We start from the raw sequence: 22,482 nt of genomic DNA on the forward strand, positions 1-22,482 counted from the left end.
GCATGAAATTTGTTTGAATGGAGTTGAAATGCAACATTCTCAATGTGGCGATTAATTGGAATTTTCATTCTGCATAAACAACAACTCGTTTTTACTTATGAACTCACTTGTTGAATCAAATTGTCACATACTTTTATTCTCATAGTCCTACTGAATATTTTTATTTTTCATTCCACTAATGACAAAAGATTGTGGTAATTTTTTACTTTTATTTTTACATTAGTGTGATGAAATTTGTCTATATAGATCACTTTGTATGTTAGTAATTGGTAGGTATATATATATATATATATATATATATTTTTAAATTGATGGTAAATTTTCTAATTGTAATGGTGCTATTATAAGCCAAAATTATCAAGAACATGAATCTCAAAGAATTGAAAGATCAAGACACTCTTGTATCACTCAAACTGACTAGACAATAACTCAAAGATTGTATAATATTAAAATAGAATAGCTATCACCAAAAACAAGAAGATTGGAAAGTCTTGAAATAAGACTAAGGACTAGAAAGAAATTGATAAGAGTGAAGAAGGCTTCACTCTTGCCACTATGTATTCTATCTAACTAAGAGCTACATGACAACATTATATAAGACCTTTGACATGTGTTCAAATTGCGAGACATATGTCTTAACTTCTAAGAGAAGTTTTCTATATGTGTACCACATAGTTAGCTTGTTCCACAACCTACCAACATATGTCACAATTGGCTAACTTGTTGACTAAGTTTCTAACCTACAAACGCGTATAAAATTAAAGCCGCATCTTTGAAGCTTTTCTAGAAGATTTTATGAAATTAATCTATTTTTATCTACTTCTATTTAATTACATAGGTAATTATTGGAATAAATATATAGATATATATTTATATATATATATATAGATATATATTTATATATCCATGATAATATCTTTCTTCTAAGGATAAATTCCATAAAGAGTTGTCACCATAGATTAAAAAATTTTAAGTTGTAGAAAATCATGTTTGGTAGATAGTTTGATCTTTGTTGTTTTTGAAGATTGTTGATAGGTCATCTCAACTATTGATAATATTTCAAACTAGCGTGAAAAGACTACCTTGTTATTTGATCATTGTCAAGGCCTTCATAAATTCTTTCAAAAAAAAAACATTTGAAATATTGTTATGAGACTTTCCTATCTCTAATATAATCACCAAACATTGGAAGTCACTTCCAAGGTCATGATACCAAACACATTGTATCTTACCATCTATTCAAAGAAAAACAACTCATTCTTTAGGATCTTCAATTTGATTGCGTCATCTTAAAAGTTGTACCAATTGTAATATCTAATCTAGTAAGTGAATAAATAATAGTTCTTGAATTGAATTTGCTTGTTGTTGATTCTCTATCTCCTTAGTGCCACAATTATAAAAAATTAGAAACAAAGATAAAAGTTAGAATGCTATCTTTTTTAAATCTTGTTTCTTTTATAATATTTTTTTTTATCTTCTATTTTGATCTTGATTAATGTCATTAATAAAAAGCATCAATCCCTTTTCTTATATTTGCAAGATTTTTGTTGACTTCTATGTACATTTATTAATATTATATCTATACCAATGAATAAGATATTTTAAATTATTTTGCTACTACCTTGAATCTAAGACTTCTTCCATTTCAAGTTCTTCATTATTATCCACTTCTATAGGAAGAGGTGGCATTTATCTTTTTTTTTGAAATATTCACTATTTCATATTATTTAGAAAGAAATATGTAGAATATGGGATGAAATCTCATAGACTTTGGTAGATATAACCAATAAGCAACATGATTGGTTCTTTTACAAATAGGAAATGGTCTAAACTTAAGGTAATCCAACTAGTTAGAAGAATGTCTAGTCTTAATATTGTGATGAAGCAATCATATCTTATTAATAACATAGAATTGAAGTTGTTCTTTGTGATAGGCATCCACATTGGTCCTTTATTATTTATGAGCTTTTTATGGTTGTAGCTTCATTATTATATGTAGCTCAGATAAATGATTCATCAAATCTTTTGTTGCGGGATTATTAACTTTTGAGAAGTCAAAAACATCAAATTATAGATGATAACCATAATTAATAAAAGAAAAGTATTTATTGTATAGAAGAATGTATTATGTTGTTATAAAAGAAATTTACCAATGTCAAAAGAATTGTCTAATCATCTTGTTGGTAGTTGATAGTATATCTTAAACATAGTTCTAAAACGTCTTTAATGTATTCCATTTGTCTATAAATTTGAAAATAAAAGATTGAAATAACTTCATGTCTATTTCTAAAATCTTAAAAAGAGGTTTCCAAAATCTTGATATAAATTGAGTCTTTCTAACTAATATAATATCTTTGAGATCTCCTCAAAAGTATTAAATTTTATCAAGAAAAATAATTTTATTTCTTTACTTGTGCTAGATTTTCTTATTTGGTATAAAATACACCAGCTTGATCAAATGATCTACTATCTCAAATGTGGAATCATATAAATATCAGACAAGGGATAAAATGTATAGAAAAAAAAGACCATGGTTGTTTTGAAATGTGTAATGGCTGAAGAAGTCGATAAGAATGATGACAAGAGATGTTTGATCTTGAACAAATGTCGCATGATTGTTCAAAGTCTTTGAATACCTCCTACATTTGAAGCTACCAAAAATCTTTAGATATTTGGTCCAAAGTTTTGTTCTATCTAAAATAAAAATATGTTCTAATGGACTTAGTGACAATTCAAAATATGTACTGACATGAAGTACTTGAGGTTCTTATGATTTGTATATATGATAATTGAACTAGAAGCACTTTTTAAATAATGAAGCTATTCTTAAAATGATTCCTTGATTGCAAGAAGTACTTTTTTGTAGATCTTATAGTTAATCTCAACTGTTGAAAATTTCTTGAAATGAAAAGCTTCCAAGTAGAGCTTGTCATCTCTTCCTATTTGTGACAAAATAACACCTATAGCAAAATCTAATGCATTTATTTTTATAAGAAATACCTTGAAATAATCAATGTGATATAAGATTGATACAAAAATAAATGTTGTTTTCAAGACCCTAAAACTGGTACACATTGATAGTTCCTTGAGATTTGATTGCATCACCTTCAAGCTTGCAGTGGCTTAGTCTTCCGAGGAATGCTCAAACTTCTAATGATCCAATGGAGATCTTTGGTACATCAATGGAGTGCAAAGAAGCTTTCTAGGCATTTATAAGTTAAAGTCTTGTTGGTGTGTTTAGCAAGTGCCGAATGAAGATTCACCATTACAAATACAAGGTTATCTGTATCCATTGTGTCACTTCTCCAAAATAGATCTATATATTTTCTAATTGGATTTTTAACTTCATTGTTACTCGAAAAGGCTGGAACTTCTTCCTTTCGTTTAGGATTTAGGAATTTTGTTGAATCGTCTACTTATTATGATCAAATCCATTTAAAATTAGCTCTTAGTTTGTTGAGTTGCTTAGATTACCTTGGAAAAGAGTTTGATGTATGAGTACTTGCAACTGTTGATAATGCAGTTATTGATGTCATGTTTCATGTTGCAGAGTAGAGAGCTTGAGTATAATACAAAGAGAGAGCCTTTAGTACTAGAGATGTTCTCTATTCTACATTTTTTGATCAAAATATTCCTCGATAAATTGGGACTTCAATATAAAGATTCAAATATCTGATAAAGTTATGTAATCTTTTGTATTTAAATTTATAGCAGCAATAACAAACAATGGTTGGTATAGATATCTACCTGATTTAGTAGAAGTCCACTTTTCAAACTAACATCTATGTAATACTTAAGTGATACTCTTTGAATACTTTGTTGATACCTAGCCTATTATAAACTAGTGAAGGTTGCCTCTATTGACAATTACTGATAATCATAATGTTATCTGACTCGATCAGTTGTTTTTTATAAAAATCATCTAATTTTAGGAAACACTATGCAGTGAGATTCAAAGATGGAGTGACTAACTAGCCATTGAAGAAAAACTTGGGAATTTACATATAAAATGCATTAGTATAATGAATCTCATTCCATGAAACGTAGCTCTCAAGTGTCACACATGTTGATTGCTCTTAGTGGCATGATCTAATGTTGTCACATATAAAGGTTGAGTTGTAGTTGTAGGATCCTCTAGAAGTAGAACATGCCTATAGAGTGTTGGTAAACTTTGCCAAAAAAATATCATTATGAAGTTGCCTCTAGATAATTTGATTTATGAGAGTATTGTATCAAACTTATTATAGTTCACCTAGTTGGTAAAGGACTAAATGTTGGCATTATAGTTATCCATGAAGAAGATCTTCATGCCATCGCTACCAAAGCTTATTCGTAGGTCCTTATATACCTATTGCAAAGCATCACCATAAGTGCGATTGATGGCATTGATGTCATCCTCGCACAAGTGCGTGTCCTTAGTCTAGTTGAAAAATTATATCAAATATACCAAGTTACAACTTTTTGGCAATATGTTGCCAATGAAGAAGAGCTGTGCACCAAAATCATGAAGCGTCTAAAAAAGTAGGTCATTAATTACATCCACAACACAAATATCAAATATAATCTCAAATAGACACAAGAGATAGGATTTGACTTACGGTGATGGGCGCCTTGATTACAACAACAACAGCTGAAACAAATGAGGCAATAACTACCAGCCACGGCATGTTCAGCACATTTGTGATGACAAGCAAGTCAATGCCTCCAATTTCAAGAATATGATATATACCATTGCTGTACGTATTCTACAGTAGTTGATACGGACCTTTTGCTGCACATATAAATTCTATCCAAATCAACCTAGACTTTTCAATACTAGAGATATTTTCTAAGTACAATTCAAGTTTCTTGATACCTTCATCTGTACTCTAACAATAAACTCTATTTTACAGATGTAGCATAGATTTATCACATGGGTATAGAGAATATCACAAATCTATTGAAAAGAGCTCATTTGGCTTTAAGAAAATTACCAATTATTTGAAAAGAATCTTCCATGAATACATGCTTCAAAAACATTGCTTCATTATTGGGATTCTATGATAGTTATTCATTATTTAGATAGTTTGTTGTAAACATTGGCAGTCTCTAAACATGAAGATGTAGAATATTTCAAATCCATTTTAAATCTCAAATTCAAGCATAAACTTGCCTATGATGAATATTAATCCTCATGAATGGAGATGGTTATCCAATGCTTATAGTGTGGGAGATAAAACCTTGTATTGAGTGCCTTACTTTTGAAATTGAGAAAATTATCAACGTATAAGTTGAGGTAGATCGGTGTCATGATTGTGGTGGCCTTTGCAATCACATGAGCATAGGCAAAGTTGGCACTATGCATATCTAGAATGCTTTAGGGCACTTGAATTTCTTACTTGCCGTGCTTGCAATTGGCACCATGAGCATCAAATTTAGCAATAGTACCAATTCAACCATTGCCAAAGCCATCTTCACTATAAAATTCATGTCGCTATTAATGAATAAGATTAATAGTATATACACTACAAATCATGCCTCTGTCGATGAAATTGAGAATGCTAATCAGACCTCTATCAAAGATTCAAAAGCAACTTTTGCTTCTTGATTCCATTGGAGTTCGTATTTACAAGTCAAACGTATAAGTGGAGCTTCAACTCGAGAGTAGTCTTTGATGAAGATCCGATAGTAGTTGGCAAATCCTTAAAAACATTGGACATCTCTTACCATTTTTGGGATCGTCTAATATATAATAGTTTCAACTTTCTTAGGATCCATAATAAGTCCACCATTTGAAATGATGTAACCTAAGAAATTGACTTGAGTAGTATGGAATACACACTTTTCTATCTTGGCATAGAGTCCTTCATCTCTTAATTTTTGTAATACACGACAAACATGAAGTTCATGTTCTTCTGGATTCTTAGAATAGATCAAGATGTCATCTAGATAATAGACCACAAAATCGTCCAAAAATTCTTGAAAAACATCATTTATTAGATATTAAAAAGCTGCTGGTGCATTTGTTAGTCCAAAAGGCATGACGTTGTATTCAAAATGTCCATACCGAGTTCGAAACATAGTCTTCCATTCATTTCCTTCTTTGATGCGTACTAGATTGTATGCTCCTCGGAGATCTATTTTTGTATACATCTTAGCTTGATTCAGCTAATCAAGAAGTCTAGATATTAAAAGTAGTGGATACCTGTTCTTAATAGTAATCTTGTTGAGTCCTCGATAATCAACACACATCTGCAATGATCTATCTTTTTTCTTCACAAATAGAATTAGAGCTCTTGTGGGAGATTTAGAATGGCGTATGAAATTCTTGGCTAGATTTTCTTCAATATACTCCTTGAGTTCAGTCAACTTATTTTGTGATAAACTGTAGATTGGTCCGAATGGCGGTTGTGCTCCTTCTTAAAGGTCAATTGAGCAATTATAGAGACGATGTTCCGGGAGTGTATCTGCATTCTTTTTTTTTAATACATCTTAAAATTCTTGATATTGGCTTGAAATGCCACTTGAAGACTTTCCACCAGTAGGAACAAGTGTGGCATAGATAATATATGGTGATTCTTTTATAGCAGCATGCAAGAAAGCTTTTGTACCTATAAATACGGATTTAATTGAACTGGACTTATGACTCTCTACTTGATTAATCTCACTATTAGTTATACTTTTAGAGAAAGTAAGAATTCGGAAAATCCAATCTATTTGAGGGTTGTATTTTTCTAACCACGATAAATCTAAAATGATTGGATTAGAGAGAAATCTAATGATATTAAATACTACAAAGCTATTATGACCATTGATTATTACTTCTATAAGAAGGATTTCGTGAGTAATATCTCCAAAAGACAATGAACGACCATCTATGACTTCTACATGAACAGGTTTAGTTTTCTTTACTAAAGATATGCTATGTCTTTTAGTAAATTCTTCATCTAAAAGACACGATGAGGCTCCCGAATCTAACAAGCCAGAGACTTTGTAATGTTTAGGTCCTAAAATAATATTTAATGTAAAACAAGGAGAGGGCTCTGAAGAGAGAATAGGACTCTTACTAGATGTTGTGCAAGGTTCCAGCCGCATGGTCCCTATTGTAGTTGGACAAATTCGTTTTCTGACATATTGTCTTCTTTTACAGCCATACTCTTCATTTTTTGATTACGTCGTATCTTTGGACAATGTTGAGCAGTGTGCTTTGATTCTCCACAATATAAACATAAACTTTCTTCACGACGATGAGTCTTTTCTCGCTCAGTAAGAGATTTGAAACGTACTGCATCAATTTGCATATCCTCTACTTTCGAATGTATGTGATGAAGAAGTATTGGTGTTACCATTGAATTATAGTAACATTGAGGTCGATTCTCAGATCGGAATTCAAAAAGATGATTGTCGCACTTCATAACAAAGTCAATTCCTTGACTCAATGTTTGAAGATCAGGTAAGTTGAGCATTAATTTTTTTACCTCATATTATAATCCGTAGAAAAATTGGCTAATAAGTGCAGCATCATCCCACTTGATATCAGTTGCAAGTTGTCAAAATTATAAAGCGTACAACGTTACTGATTGATTGTTTTTTCATAAAATACGAATCTTATTGGTTGCAATACGAATTGCATCATGTTCTCCATACATGGATTGAAACTCCGCCAAAAAAGCCTCTAGATTATCTAATATTGGATCTCATCATTCAAAAACAAATAAAAACCACGATAGTGCTGAACTTGAAAGAAGCGTACCTATGAATCTAACTTGCGATCCTGGAGTTGGATAGCTTTAGGATTGAAGTTCAATCACAAGTTGAACTTGATTGATAAATCCTCGAAACTTAGATCTGGTGCCATCAAACTTCTCGAGTAGGGCAATTCTTGGTTCTCTAACACTTGAAAGACGTTCCATCATAGGAGAAAAGACATGATTTAGTAGAGTTGTTGAAGTAGCTACAACCATTTCTATATCTTCACTTCCTGCCAATCTTATTGCTCCTTGTGGTGGTAAATTGAATTGATGCATTGCAAGCATTAATTCTCTCAATTGCTCTTGCATTTGTGCCATTGCACTCTTCATTTCAACAAGTTCTGTTATGATAACACTTAGAAAAGAGAAGATGACTAATATCGCTCAAGACAAATAGAAGAGAGGACTTGAGAACAAAGAAAATACTAAAGACAATATCAGTTTAAAAGAGGGTAATCCGCAACTTCTAATGTGCTAATATCTTATCAAGAAAAAGAGGTAATCCACTCTTAATCAAGATTAGACAAAGCTCTGATATTGTAGGTGTACTCTTGTCAAACAGTCAAGGACAAGAATTCGACAAAAAAACAATCCAGACAAGTGAGCCTTCACTCAAAGAAAGGTAACAAAATATAAATAAATTAGTATGTATATTGCAAGAAAAACTAGAATGGCTATTGCCAAAAGACAAGAAAACTAGAGACCCTTGAAACTAGATTAGAAGCAAGAAAGGACAAAAGTGAAGAAGGCTTCACTCTTATCTCTAAATATACTATCTAACTAGGGGCTACGTAGCGACATTCTACAGGACATCAAATATGTGTTGACTTTGTAGGACACATGCCTTGACTTACAAGGCAAGTTTTTCTACGTGTGAGCCACATAGTTAGCTTGATCTTCAAGCTAACAACATGTGTGGCACATGGCCAACTTGTTCACGACATTTCTAATCCAAAAAGTCAATTAAAGACACCTATGAAGTCAAAGCAGCATCTATAAAGCTTCTAAGAAGCTTCCATATTAAATATTATAGAAATAACTTACTTTTACCTACCTGTATATGTAATTATTAGCTTATATGAGTATGTCCGTGACATGAGGTCACTCTATTTCTTGCTGGATTAGTGGCATAACAAAATGATAACTATTTTCAATTGGATTTGTCAATGCTTGTGGTATAGTTTGGTATTATATAGCCATAACAAAGGTTGCACAAATAATTATCTCATGGATTGATGCCGACATGATGCCATGATTAACAATGTTTTTTTTTTTTTATCAATGTTTGATAAATATCTACAATATTAGTAAGTTGGATTATATGCTATGGCTTGTCTTACATGTCTACATGTCGAGGAGCCATAATCATTGTTGCAATTTGAAGATTGCTTCATAATCAAAAGCATAAAAAAAAAAACTATATTGATTAAGACTAGAAATATATGATGTATTAAATATCTTATGCTTAGTTATTTATTTATATATAGAAAAGATAATATAAGTAGTATGAATCACATAATTGACTCACTTGTGTAGTTATTTCAAAAGTTATAAATCTTGTAAACTGGCTCTGGAGTTTATAGAGTATGAAATTTGAATAGTATTTCAAAACTTGATTAATTTCAATAATGTATAGTATTGCTTGAATGTACTTCAAGGCAATGGATTTATAAAATATATATATATATATATATATATATATAGATAAAGACTATGAACTTATATATAATACAAACTAATATTTCTTGAATTTACTATTTCTTTGATAAAGTGATGATATACTTCAATGTGCTTTGTTCTTGCATAGAATATAAGGTCCTTAGCTAACTTCATTAGTGATTGATTGTTCCAAACTAGCATAAAATTATCTTGAATTTTTTACATAAGTTTTTTGTTGTTGCTATTGTTAAGTGAGAGCATCAACAATAAAGATTGTATGACTCCTATTCTAATAGGTAATCTTCTTAACCAAATGGCTTTTGGAATTCTAATAGATAGACTTACATATTCAAATTCAATTGAAGATTTTACTATTGTTTGGTGTTTTTTATTTTTTTAAGTAATTACTATTCTAACAATAATAAAATATTAACATCCTATAGATCTTTGTATTTTGAGGTATAATCAACATCAATGTAAATTTATACATAGCTATTTTGATTTATAGTAAAGTTCAAAATCAAAAGTTCCTTTGATGTATCTTACTACATGTTTAGGATTTAGGATTTAAGCTTATATGTTTGTTCTCAAAACATTGGCATATTTTTTTTGAAATTTTGAATTAATCTACTTCCTCTATTTTCAAGAGTTGTGATTTCAATGTTGGAATTAACTTTACTTATGCTTCTTTCATTTGATAGATATAAATACTTAAGATTCAAAGTTTAGGATTTGAAGTTTAGAATTTAGGATTATAAGGGTGTCTTTGTTCTTGGGCATCAATATTTTTAGATTTTGACTTGACTTACCTCTCCATTTATAATATCTAGGATTTCAATGGTGTAATTATTGTCATAGGTATACATACATATTCTATTAAATACCTATATGATAAGATAGAAATAAGTAAAAGTAAATAAAAATAAATTAATTTCATAATACCTTTTAGAGAAGCTTTTTAGAAGCTTCATAGACATTGCTTTGACTTTACATGTATTTGTAGTTGATTGATAGGTTAGAAACTTAAACAACAAGTTAACCGCATATTGATAGCTTGCAAAATAAGCTAAGTATGTGACATGCATATAAAAAACTTGCTTTGCAAGTTAAGATGCATGTCTTACAAAGTCAACATATTTTAGAGGTGTTATGGGACATTGCTACATAGTTCCTAGTTAAAAGTATATATAGAGGTAAGAATAAAGCCTTCTTTACTCTTATCAATGCCCTTTTAGTCTTTAGTCTTGTTTCAAGACTTTCTAGTCTTTTTGTTTTTGGCAATAGTCATTCTAATTGAATATTATATCATCTTTGAGTGACTTTCTAATTCTTTTTAGTGACATAAGAGTGTATTGAGGATTTCTTTCTTCAAGATTCATATCTTTGACAAATAATTTCTTCCACATGTTCATAGTTTGGAAAATATATCTACTTTGATTTGGACTTTAAGATTTAGATTTTTGTCATACAAGGATTTTTGAAATTTTTGAAAAATCTATTAGAGTCAATTGGAGGTCGTCTATTCTAAATATGTACTTGAAGTTTTTTAAAAGTGTATATATTTGTAGATATTAAGTATTTGACCATTTTGACTAGTGAGTTGATTTTACATATGAATAAATATTTTTAAATTTTGATTTGACCTGTCTTCTTATTTTAAGGGTCTAAAAATCTAATGATGGACTTGAAATCCTATACATATTTTTTAATTTTGAAATATAAGGCATTTGACTTGATGTAATTTTAAGTCCATCTTTTTTGTACTTTGTCTTTTGAAAGTTTTGATTTGACCTACCTCTCTATTTATTACGCTTTTGATTCTAATGATATATTTAATATCTTTAACAAGTTTGTAATTTAAGAAATATGATGTTTTTAAAATAAAATAAAAAAATTCCTTTAATTAATATATGAAAAAAAATTAAAAATATATAATAAATATATAGAAGCTTTTGGATACTACAATAATATATTGAATAGAATATGTAAATATATGTCATTTTTTTTACAAGATATTATATTTATATTAATTTCTAAATACATAATACATATATATATATATATATATATATATATATATGTATTTTAAAATTATATTATCTATGTTTTAAGGATTTACAGTTTAGAATATTAGGATTTAAGATTTAAGATTAAATGAATATTTTCTAAAAATGAATACATTTTTTTAGAGATTTTGAATTGAGTTACTTTTCCATTTTCAAGGGTTGTAGTTCCAATGGTGCAATTAACTTTACTTATAGTTCTTTATTTGGTAGATATAGGTTCTTCAACCTTTAAAGATAGAAGTGATTTTTGAAGATAGATTTGACTTTTTTTTATTGATGATGAACTTCAACATTTTGAAGTTACCTACCTTCATATTTTAAAATATCATGAATCTAATAGTATACTTAGTTTTTCCAAAAAGTATATGATTTGGATAATATGGAGGTTTTGAAAATAAAATTTAGAATTGATAATTTCTTATATTTTTAGAATTTTGAAATTTGAAGGTGACTTATTCTTTCATTTTTGATAGTGGTGATTTCAATGGTATAAAAACATTTACTTATGCTATTTCCATTTGAAAGATATGAAGAATTTGACTTTTTAGGATTTAAGATTGACTATGGAATCTTAGGATTTAGGATTTAGGATTTATAATAATAAAATTATAATTTAACATATACTTGATATATACCATTGTAATTGCCTTGAAAAATTAATTACAATAGAGTCAAGGTTTAGGAGTTTAGGATTTTTAGGATTTAGGATTTAGGATTTAGGATTAAAAATGTATGCCCATTTATAAGGTTTAGGATTTAGGATTACAAGGATGTACCTGGATTTACTAACCTCCTTATTCTTGGATTTTGAGTTGACATATTACTCTATTTTTGAGATCTACAATTCCAATAGTACAAACAACTTGCTCTACCAATTTTTAATTTATAAGATATAAAGAGGTTTGACTTTGCCTCTAAGATAGTTGACTTTTGTGATATAAGGTGCATTTGAAAGTTTTGAAAAAGACATTGGATCGATTTGAGGGCTAATAATTATAAACATGTGAATAAATTATTGTGGATGTGTATAAATAGGATAATATTAGATATTTAGTATTCAAGGTATTTGAGTTGATGTATGCAATTGAAGAAGAATATTTCAGGATTTAATTTGACCTGCTTCTTTATTTATAGGATCTACCTATTATGTAGTGTGAATAACTTGCTCTATAGTTTCTCAATATTAAGATATAAGGCGTTGCATTTGATATGGATTTGAGGATTGACTTTTTGTGTGTTTTCTATTTTGGAGATTTTAAACGGATGTGCCTCTGTGTTTGTCATGCTTTTGATTCCAACGACATATTTGAAACCTTCATTGGATCTACGGTTGAAGAGACACAAGGTTATAAAAAGTATGAGTGTCAAATGGGATTTAAGGGGATTCAAGTTCTACAAGCATGAGTATGAACGAGATTTAGGATTGAAGGTCTACAAGTGCTAATGTAAATGGGATTTAAAGGAGTTTAAGGTCTATAAGAACGAGTGTAAATCAAATTTAAGAAAATTTAAGGTCTATAAATACAAATGTGAATGGAGTTTAAGGAGATTTAAGGTCTACAAATGTGAGTATAAATGGGATTTAAGTAGATTCAAGGTCTACAAGTATAAGTGTGAATGGAATTTTAGAGATTTAGGGTATATTAAATCAAGTGTGAATGGAATTTAAGGAATTGAGGGTCTATCAATGTGAGCATGAATAGGATTTAAAGAATTAAGGGTCCATAAATACAAGAGTGAATGAGGTGCAGTATAGAATTGAAGATGTATTATTACAAGTATAAATGGAGTGTGGTTAAGATTGAGGTTCTATTAGTGCAAGTATAAATGGGATACAGTTCAAGATCTACAAATGTGAGTGTGAACATGATTTAATGGATTGAGGGTTTACAAGTGTGGAAGTAAATAGGATATAAGAAATTTAGGGCCTACTAGTACAAGTCAAATCAAGGTTTAAGGTTGAGAGTCTACCAACATGAGTGTGAATAAGGTTTAGGATTGAAGATCTACCAATGCAAGTGTAAGAACTTTAGTATCTACTAGTGGGAATGTAAACAAGATTTAGAGTTGAAGGTCTATTGCCATAGGTATAAACGAGATTTAAAGAGGTTTAAGGTCTACAAATGCAAGTGTAAATGGGCTTTAAGGAATTTTTGGATGTACAAGTATGAATGTGAATCAAGCTTAGGGTCCAAAGTATATGACTAAAGTTTGGAAATTACAAGTGTGACTAAGGGTTTAAGATTTAAGATCTATAAGTACAAGTGTAAACGGACTTAAAGGATTTAAGGCCCAAAAATAAAATCTATCAAACACACATGAATTTACACCTTGCACTAATGATTTGTAAGTGCAAAGCCTATGAAATGTATTAAACATGGATATGCCAATTTGCATTATATTATCAAATAAAGTGGCCAGATTTAGGATTTAGGATTTAAAATAAAATGATTTAAGATTTAAGATCTAGAATTATATGTGTATTCTTTAAAAAATTTACATACTTATTTTGGAATTTTGAATTAACCTATCTTTTTTTTTTTAAAGATTGTGGTTCCAATGATGCAATTTAATTTTATTTATGCTTCTTTCATTTAATACATATACATTCTTTGATTTTTAGATACTATTTTTTCTTTTCTTTTCTTTTCTGTTTTTTTTTTTTTATTTTTAATACAGAATTTAAATATTTTGATGAAATTTATTCCCATACTTTGGAATGTTGTGAATCTAATGGTATATTTAGTTTTCCTAAAAAATATATAATTTAGATGTTATAGAGGTTTTAAAAGTGAACTTAAGGATCAATAAATTCTTATGTTTTTGGAATTTTGGAATTTAGAGGTGACCTATCCTCCCATTATCAAGGATTTTGATTCCAATGGAGTAAAATCATTTATTTATGCTATTTCTATTTAAAAGATATAAAGAATTTGAGTTTTTAGGATTTAGAGTTGATTTTAGAATCTTAAGATTTAAAATTTAAGATCTATAATAATAAATTTATAATTTAACATTAATTTATTATATACAATTACAAACATCTTGAAAAATCCTTCATATTAGATTCAAAAATCAAAACAATCCAACAAGAATTGCACTCAAATTCAACAATCAAAGATTTGACTTTCTTAAAATAAATTTGAAAAATATTTATGCTCATATCTAGAGATTTATGAAAAATCCCACAAATATACTAATCACTATTGAAATTACTTTAAAAAATCAATCGCATTAGACTCAAAGATTTTAAAAATTAAATCATATTTGCATACATAATCAATAATCAAAGAATTGGCTTTCTTTAAATAAATTTGCCACACATTTTTGCTCATAGCTAGAGATTTATTAAAAAAAACCCACAAACGTGCTATATACCATTAGAATTGCCTTGAAACATCAATCATATTAGACTCAAAATTTGCTAAAATTGAATCAAAGTTGCTTATGAAATCAATAATCAAAGTTTTGGCTTTCTTAAAAAATACTTGCGACACATTTTTGCTTAGAGATTAATACAATACCCACAAATATGCTATATACAATTACAATCACCTTGAAAAATTAGTCATAATAAACTAGGTTTTAAAATTTGGGGTTTAGAGTTATATGTGTGTTTTTAGATTTAAGTTTTAGGATTTAGAATTACATGTGTATTTCTAAGTTTAGGATTTAGGATTTAGGGTTTAGTATTTAAGATGTCTCATTACAAAAATGTCAAAAGTTTGAAATATACATAAAGTTCTAATTATTAAACTTTAAATCTTAAAAAATATCTATCAAGTGGATTGTATATATTCTCTCCAATTAGTCATGTAGAGGCCAATATAGTGTCGAGCAACGCCCATACAATCTATGTAAATTTTGTTCTTTAGCAAATATCCACAACCATTAGTCAGAGTTAGGTTTAAGACTTAGAGTTAAATGTGTGTTTTCAAAAAATTTACATACTTTTTTTGGAAATTTTGAATTTATCCACCCTCCCTATTTTTAAAAGTTGTGGTTCCAATGGTGCAATTAACTTTACTTATGCTTTTATCATTTGATAGATAAAAACACTTTGATTTTGAGATGTAGAGTTGATTTCTATTTTTGATGAAGAATTTCAACATTTTGAAGAGACTTACTCTCCTATTTTGAAATGTTGTGAATTTAGTGGTGTATTCAATTTTTCAAAGAATATATGATTTGGATGATATGGAGGTTTTAAAAAGAAATTTTAAAATTGATAAATTCTTATATTTTTGGAATTTTAGAATTTAGAGGTGACCTATCCTCCCATTATCAAAGGTTGTGATTCTAATGGAGTAAAAAAATTTACTTATGCTATTTCTATTTGAATGATATAAAAAAAAATTAAAAATTAAAAACTAAAAATTGTTCAAATTGTATTAGCTTTATAACTCAAACTGTAATATAAACTATGCATCTTCCCTTTCCCTCTAGATTTTGTTAGCATACTCCAACCTCTCTTTCTATCTTCTCCATCAACCCTCTATTGTACTTTAACCTATTCCAACTTCCATTGTACTTTTTCTCTCCATGCCTCTTTATTGATTAAACACTTGATGGAATTTTTCTCCCCATGCTTTTTTTTTAACCAAAGCATTTAGATTTTCTTTTCCATCTCCTTTCTTACTAAATGCTTTGGTTTCTTCTTCCATGTTTTCTTTTTCATATATTTATTTTTACAAATTTAACCTTGCTCTCACAAAATAATTTATCTACAGAAAGAAAATTGAGAATCTAAGTGGATATATGAAAGAAACTTCAAGTTTAGGTGAAATTTAAACATTAGCAGGGGAGAAAATAATAATAATAATAATAATAAATATTTACATATATATATATATATATATATATATATAACAGAAAAAGAAAAAAGAAAAACAAAAAACAAAACAAAAGAATTCAAATCTCATGTACACATCACTCTAATTGCCAAGCCACGAAAATCCAACTAATTAAACACTTCACACCATGGCATTGGTTTAGATTCAAAATCCACCATACCCATCTAAGCAACCTATGGCTACATGATTTGGCACTACTAATGAAACTTGTAGACAAGAAAAATGACCAATTGGAACCACCTACTAGCCTCATGTATTGAATGACAAGATGATGCAATATGTACACCCAAGATTTGTGATTATCACCACACCTCCTCCCCCTCTTCTCTTACTTGACTTTTACCTTTCTCCCTCCCATATTCTATATTACAAATCCATATTTTGTAATACACTGTTGATTTTACTTAGTGTACTGCTAAGCAACTTCCCCTCACTGGACTTCAACATAACAGTTGACAATAGAAGTCACAATCCAATCTTTTATTTAAAAGTACATCCAACGTCCCCTCTGCACATCATGTTTTATCAATGTATGTCTTTGAGACCAAAAAATAGTGCACGCCTACCTGCCTGCTGGCATCAATTTCTACAGATACATATAACCCTTCAGCAACAGATACACATAACCAGTCAGAATCTGTCAGCTGGTTCAAATTGGACCTAGTCGAGCATGGATGCAAATGCATAATTCACGATCTCTCTGTTTCTAGACACGCCGCAAAGTATCAAGCGCACGATAGCACTCTCCAAATGGAGAGTTGACCCTGCTCTGATGCCATTAACACGATACTTCTAGCTGTAACAAGATAAGTGAACGTTCCTTGGACAAGGGCTTGCCTTGCATTTAACAAGGCAGAATATAAGGATATCTTGCATCATTTGCTTCTTCCCCCGCTGCTCCACCATGTGTGAAAAAAAGACGCTTTAAGCGCACGCGCTCTGCCTCCTGTAACTTCTTGTTGCTGGTAATACACGAGAAGCCAAAATCCAGGATGCGGACAGTAGGCTTCTTTCCCCACACAACCATAATGTTACTTAAGGAAACATCTCCATGAAGCAACCCGCATGCATGGACTGCAGCAAGCGCTTCAAGCGCTGCAGTCTCCACCTCCCGGGTCACCGCCACTGAAACATAATCACCACAAAAGGCAAATAAATGACAACTCTGCCAGCAGATTGCAGGTGGTCAAAGGTATTGGCCCTTCAAAAAAACACACTTCATAGAATCACCATGCCCAGGCTACGAGAAACCCTCAAGACCAGAATACGGAGAGTAGGATGCTCCGCATCTGAGAGTTTTGCAAGAAATCCTACCTTCTCCAAGCTCAACACCGTCAATCAATTCAGTTGCGATAAATACAACCCGACCGTTATTTGTGGTTCCATATCCTATTAATCGAGGAACAAAAACCCCCCAAAGCTTCTCCATCCTCGTATAGGCAACCACCTCCTTCAGGAGAGCCTGCACAAGCGCGGCCAAAGATGGGCTGGGCAGAGTCAGATCACAAACAGGTAAGTGCCGCAAACTGCACGTGCACTTGAACACCAGCATGCTCCACGTTGCATCTACCAAAGACTACCTGTCAGTAAAGATGTCACAAACAGGACCTCTCCTCCTCAGTCCCCGGATTAGATGAAGTAGCAGCCACTGTGAGATGTGAACGCAACATTTCCACATGACACAACTCCGGCTCACCTCCGCACGTTCCGTGCCTAAGTGGGCAAACTTCAATGCAACAGGTTGGCCACGCAAACGGCCATTAACAACGCATCCACTCCACCCCTCACTACTTATGACACCGCCCGCCTTTTTCAGGTTCAGGTCCTCCGCGGGGACATCTTCCAAAGCCAGCTGCGCCCCACCCGAGCTATGTCTTTCAGACCTGCAAATGCAGTTGCTGTCATTTCACCATTTGCTCTCGACTACGTGTCCGACTTCATGGAACAAACTTGAATAGCTGGCTGGACAAGTTACCTTCGTTTTCCAGAGGAAGAGATATTTTGGCTCACACGTGCTGTAAAGGTTCGATCATTGATGTCGTCATCACTGCTTTCGTCGGAATGTTCAGAGGGGGCAGCTTCATGAACTAAGGGAAATTGGCCATTCCCCGTTGGGTCACCAAACTCAGAGTTATCCACTGCAGCAGCGTGCACCAAATATGACAACGCAGCGAGCACACGCGGGGGCTCAGCACTCGCCGTAATACCAGCTGATATTTTGAGGCAGCCGGCATTATCCCGTTTGAAGAGATACCAATTTCTTGCATCGGTTAGAACACCGTAACCCACCTTACACCTGCAACTCAGAGCAAAGGGATAGCAAAATGAGAACTGCCACGCATTCCATGTCGTTTTGCCAAACGTAGATCGGGAAACCAAGACGGTACGAGAAAATCCCACTGGCAGGACGAAGGGAGGATACAAGTAAGAAGAAGAGAACAAGATCATCTTAAGTGAGTCAACATAGAACCAGGATCAACAGGCAGTAGAATGCAGCTTGTTAGAAAAAGGGTTTCCTGTTTATTGGGATCGGAAAAGGCAAAGGCCAAGCACGTAAACGCTGAGCTCCAAGCGAATCTAGCCAAGAGGAAAAACTACCGAGATAATCAGGGGTTCAAAAGAAGCTTACAGAACCATGTACTCATACAACTGACTAATACAGCGGGTGATCCTTTCACCTTGAGATGGCGTGATGCCAAAAACGGCGAACCCGCACCTGCCCTCTCCTGCGATTATTGGAACCTCTGTCAGAATGCTTGCAACAATGTAAGAATTGGAACACACTATGAAAATATGGGATAGGGCCAGATAGAACCTGATGTGCAAGAGCAGTCTGTCCAAAATCGGTGGAGAAACCAGGGGTCATCTCCGTCACTTCCCAGACCTTCATTCTTGACCTCGAAGACCAAAGCATTCTTCTCCCTTAAAGTGATTACGAAATCTGCTCTAGGGCTTCCGGAATAAACGTCAACCATGGCACTTGAACTCGCACCCTCACTCGATCCTATCCCGTCATTTCCGCCTTTTCTCTTGCTGAAGATAATGAATTCCGACTTAAAGTGAAGGTTAGACTGCGGCTCCTTCTTCTGCATAAAAGATACCATTTCCCCCAGGATAAAAGCGATATGATGATTCTCATGCTTCTCTTCCAGTCTAGTGTCCTGAGTGACAGCGGTGACAGCCATTCGAAACACACGCCTCCTTCTATCTGCGCTTTCTAGAAATTCTTCGATCTCGTTCATTACATCCCAATGCTCTACTCTGACAGGTAACCACATCCGTGCATGGCTCGAGCTGCTTGGGTAAACGCCAGCCCGTGAAGAGCGAGTCGGCGGCACGACCTTCTGCACCAGCCACTCATATTCTGTGCCCAGGTCTGCATGCACAACACAATCTAAGATTGAACTTGATATACACGCACCTTCACAAGCGTCACCGTTCCGAGGAGGATCCAAACAGGTTCTAGGACAACCCTATGGACGGATCGCCTCCAAACGACCCACAATAAAGAGTAAACATAACCCAGAACACCTAGTTCGGCAACAAAGAACCGGCTACGGTACAATCGAGGTCAATGAAGTAAACTATCCAATCCTATGCCACGACCATGAAATTAAACTTCCCCCAGTAATCCGGCAGCCCCCCGGAAACCTTAAAAGACAAAGAACCTGAGGAGATGGGCCTTCAATGACAAGTGACGGGTGATAGGAGTGACCTCGTCGTTGCAGGATTTGCGCTTTCTCGTCCCGGAGTTGCGCTTTCTCGTCACGGAGTTGCGCTTCCTTGCCGCGCAGTAGCGCTTCCTTGCCCCACAGTAGCTTCCTCTCCTCATCGCCAGGGCATCTGTTGATCTCCTCTTCCAATCTTCCTATCTTCTCTTCCACTATTCTTATCTGCTCGTGCACGCTTTGAATCTGGTCGTTCAAGTCTCGTATCTGGCCATCCACGCTTCGTATCTGCTCTTCCGAATTTCCACCACCGTCAGCCATTCTTCTCCACGACCCAATTCAATAAGCAACCAACGAGGCGAGCCCGATCTGAGGAACACGACCCCCTATACCCCCAGACGATGATTTCTCCACGCTACTCTCAGAGCACAAGTCGTCATCACCGTTTCCACCAACTTCAAGACCCTTTGCACCAGCATCCATGTGCAGCAAACTTATCTATATCAACGTCCAGAATGTCCACCGGCATAAATGTCCAGCACCTCACGTCCCAATCGTCAGAAAGAAGTCGCTGAGTTGAAGCAAATGAGACGAAGTAGACCCTAACTCGAAACCTCGACGAGCACCCCGATACCCAGATCAAAACTGTCCAATACCCACCTAAACCGAATCCCAAACCACGTTCAAACTATCACTTAGCCAAACCAGTCCTAAAGTAGGTACCGTATCTTGGAACGCCCGTTATTGCATTGGTAAAAAGCTGGGCTCGATTTTTACGTGTTGAGGTTACAGGGAGTCTGTGTTTTTGAAGTTTTGTGAGGATCCATTATAAAATACAACTCGGGAGAAGAATGTGGAGGTGATGTATGCACAAAAGTAGTTGATGTTGAATTTTACACTATATCTATATGGTTAGATTTGCTATTGCTATCACCAATATTTTAATAAAAATTTGAAACATAAAATAAAAATTATTTCTAAATTTCCATTACATATAAAGAATAGGCCAACTTTGCATGGAATTTGTTTGAATGGAGTTTAAATGCAACATTCTCAATGTGGTGATTAATTGGAATATTCATTCTGCATAAATAACAACTCGTTTTTACTTATGAACTCACTTGTTGAATCAAATTGTCACATACTTTTATTCTCATAGTCCTATTGAATATTTTTATTTTTTATTCCACTAATGACAAAAGATTGTGGTAATTTTTTACTTTTATTTTTACATTAGTGTGATGAAATTTGTCTATATAGATCACTTTGTATGTTAGTAATTGGTAGGTATATATATATATATATATATATTTTTTTTTTTAAATTGATGGTAAATTTTCTAATTGTAATGGTGCTATTACAAGCCAAAATTGTCAAGAACATGAATCTCAAAGAATTGAAAGATCAAGACACTCTTGTATCACTCAAACTGACTAGACAATAACTCAAAGATTGTATAATATTAAACTAGAATAGCTATCACCAAAAACAAGAAGATTGGAAAGTCTTGAAATAAGACTAAGGACTAGAAAGAAATTGATAAGAGTGAAGAAGGCTTCACTCTTGCCACTATGTATTCTATCTAACTAAGAGCTACATGACAACATTATATAAGACCTTTGACATGTGTTCAAATTGCAAGACATATGTCTTAACTTCCAAGAGAAGTTTTCTATATGTGCACCACATAGTTAGCTTGTTCCACAACCTACCAACATATGTCACAATTGGCTAACTTGTTGACTAAGTTTCTAACCTACAAACGCGTATAAAATTAAAGTCGCATCTTTGAAGCTTTTCTAGAAGATTTTATGAAATTAATCTATTTTTATCTACTTCTATTTAATTACATAGGTAATTATTGGAATATATATATATAATTATATATCCATGACAATATCTTCCTTCTAAGGATAAATTCCATAAAGATTTGTCATCATAGATTGAAAAATTTTAAGTTGTAGAAAATCATGTTTGGTAGATAGTTTGATCTTTGTTGTTTTTGAAGATTGTTGATAGGTCATCTCAACTATTAATAATATTTCAAACTAGGGTGAGAAGACTACCTTGTTATTTGATCATTGTCAAGGCCTTCATAAATTCTTTCAAAAAAAAAAACATTTGAAATATTGTTATGAGACTTTCCTATTCCTAATAAAATCACCAAACATTGGAAGTCTCTTCCAAGGTCATGATACCAAACACATTGTATCTTACCATCTATTCAAAGAAAAACAGCTCATTCTTTAGGATCTTCAATTTGATTGCGTCATCTTAAAAGTTGTACCAATTGTAATATCTAATCTAGTAAGTGAATAAATAATAGTTCTTGAATTGAATTTGCTTGTTGTTGATTCTCTATCTCCTTAGTGCCACAATTATAAAAAATTAGAAACAAAGATAAAAGTTAGAATGCTATCTTTTTTAGATCTTATTTCTTTTATAATATTTTTTTTATCTTCTATTTTGATCTTGATTAATGTCATTAATAAAAAGCATCAATCTC

At 32.4% G+C, this 22,482-nt stretch overlaps 1 protein-coding gene across 2 annotated transcripts; it reads right to left on the minus strand.

Annotated features, from left to right (window-relative positions):
* Window positions 1–16,769: 16,769 nt before the first annotated feature.
* On the minus strand, window positions 16,770–20,563 carry LOC141044407 (uncharacterized). 2 transcript variants are annotated; one of them, XR_016501145.1, is made up of 7 exons: window positions 20,024–20,563; window positions 19,124–19,684; window positions 18,938–19,034; window positions 18,284–18,604; window positions 17,889–18,191; window positions 17,623–17,770; window positions 16,770–17,433 (listed from the first exon to the last, which is right to left on the minus strand). XR_016501145.1 is itself a non-coding variant. In XM_073531634.2 (7 exons), exons 1-7 carry the CDS (start codon window positions 20,295–20,297, stop codon window positions 17,153–17,155), a joined length of 1,869 nt encoding a protein of 622 aa, XP_073387735.2. In that variant the 5' UTR covers window positions 20,298–20,563; the 3' UTR covers window positions 16,770–17,152. The 2 variants fall into 2 exon arrangements, 1 of the variants encoding a protein (XP_073387735.2); XM_073531634.2 differs by having other exon boundaries at window positions 18,005–18,191.
* Between the last annotated feature and the right edge of the window lie 1,919 nt (window positions 20,564–22,482).

Source organism: Physcomitrium patens, chromosome 26 (genome assembly GCF_059467195.1).
Source record: "Physcomitrium patens ecotype Gransden chromosome 26, ASM5946719v1, whole genome shotgun sequence".
NCBI lineage: Eukaryota > Viridiplantae > Streptophyta > Bryopsida > Funariales > Funariaceae > Physcomitrium > Physcomitrium patens.

What these genes read in the sequence shown, in the direction of transcription:
- LOC141044407 (XM_073531634.2), bottom strand. Translation starts at nt 20,297, where the DNA reads ATGGCTGACGGTGGTGGAAATTCGGAAGAGCAGATACGAAGCGTGGAT. An exon ending in TCTTCCTCTGGAAAACGAAG is followed by an intron (nt 18,192 to 18,283) that starts GTAACTTGTCCA and finishes CTGCATTTGCAG; the next exon opens with GTCTGAAAGACATAGCTCGG. An exon ending in CGGTGTTGAGCTTGGAGAAG is followed by an intron (nt 17,434 to 17,622) that starts GTAGGATTTCTT and finishes ATTATGTTTCAG; the next exon opens with TGGCGGTGACCCGGGAGGTG.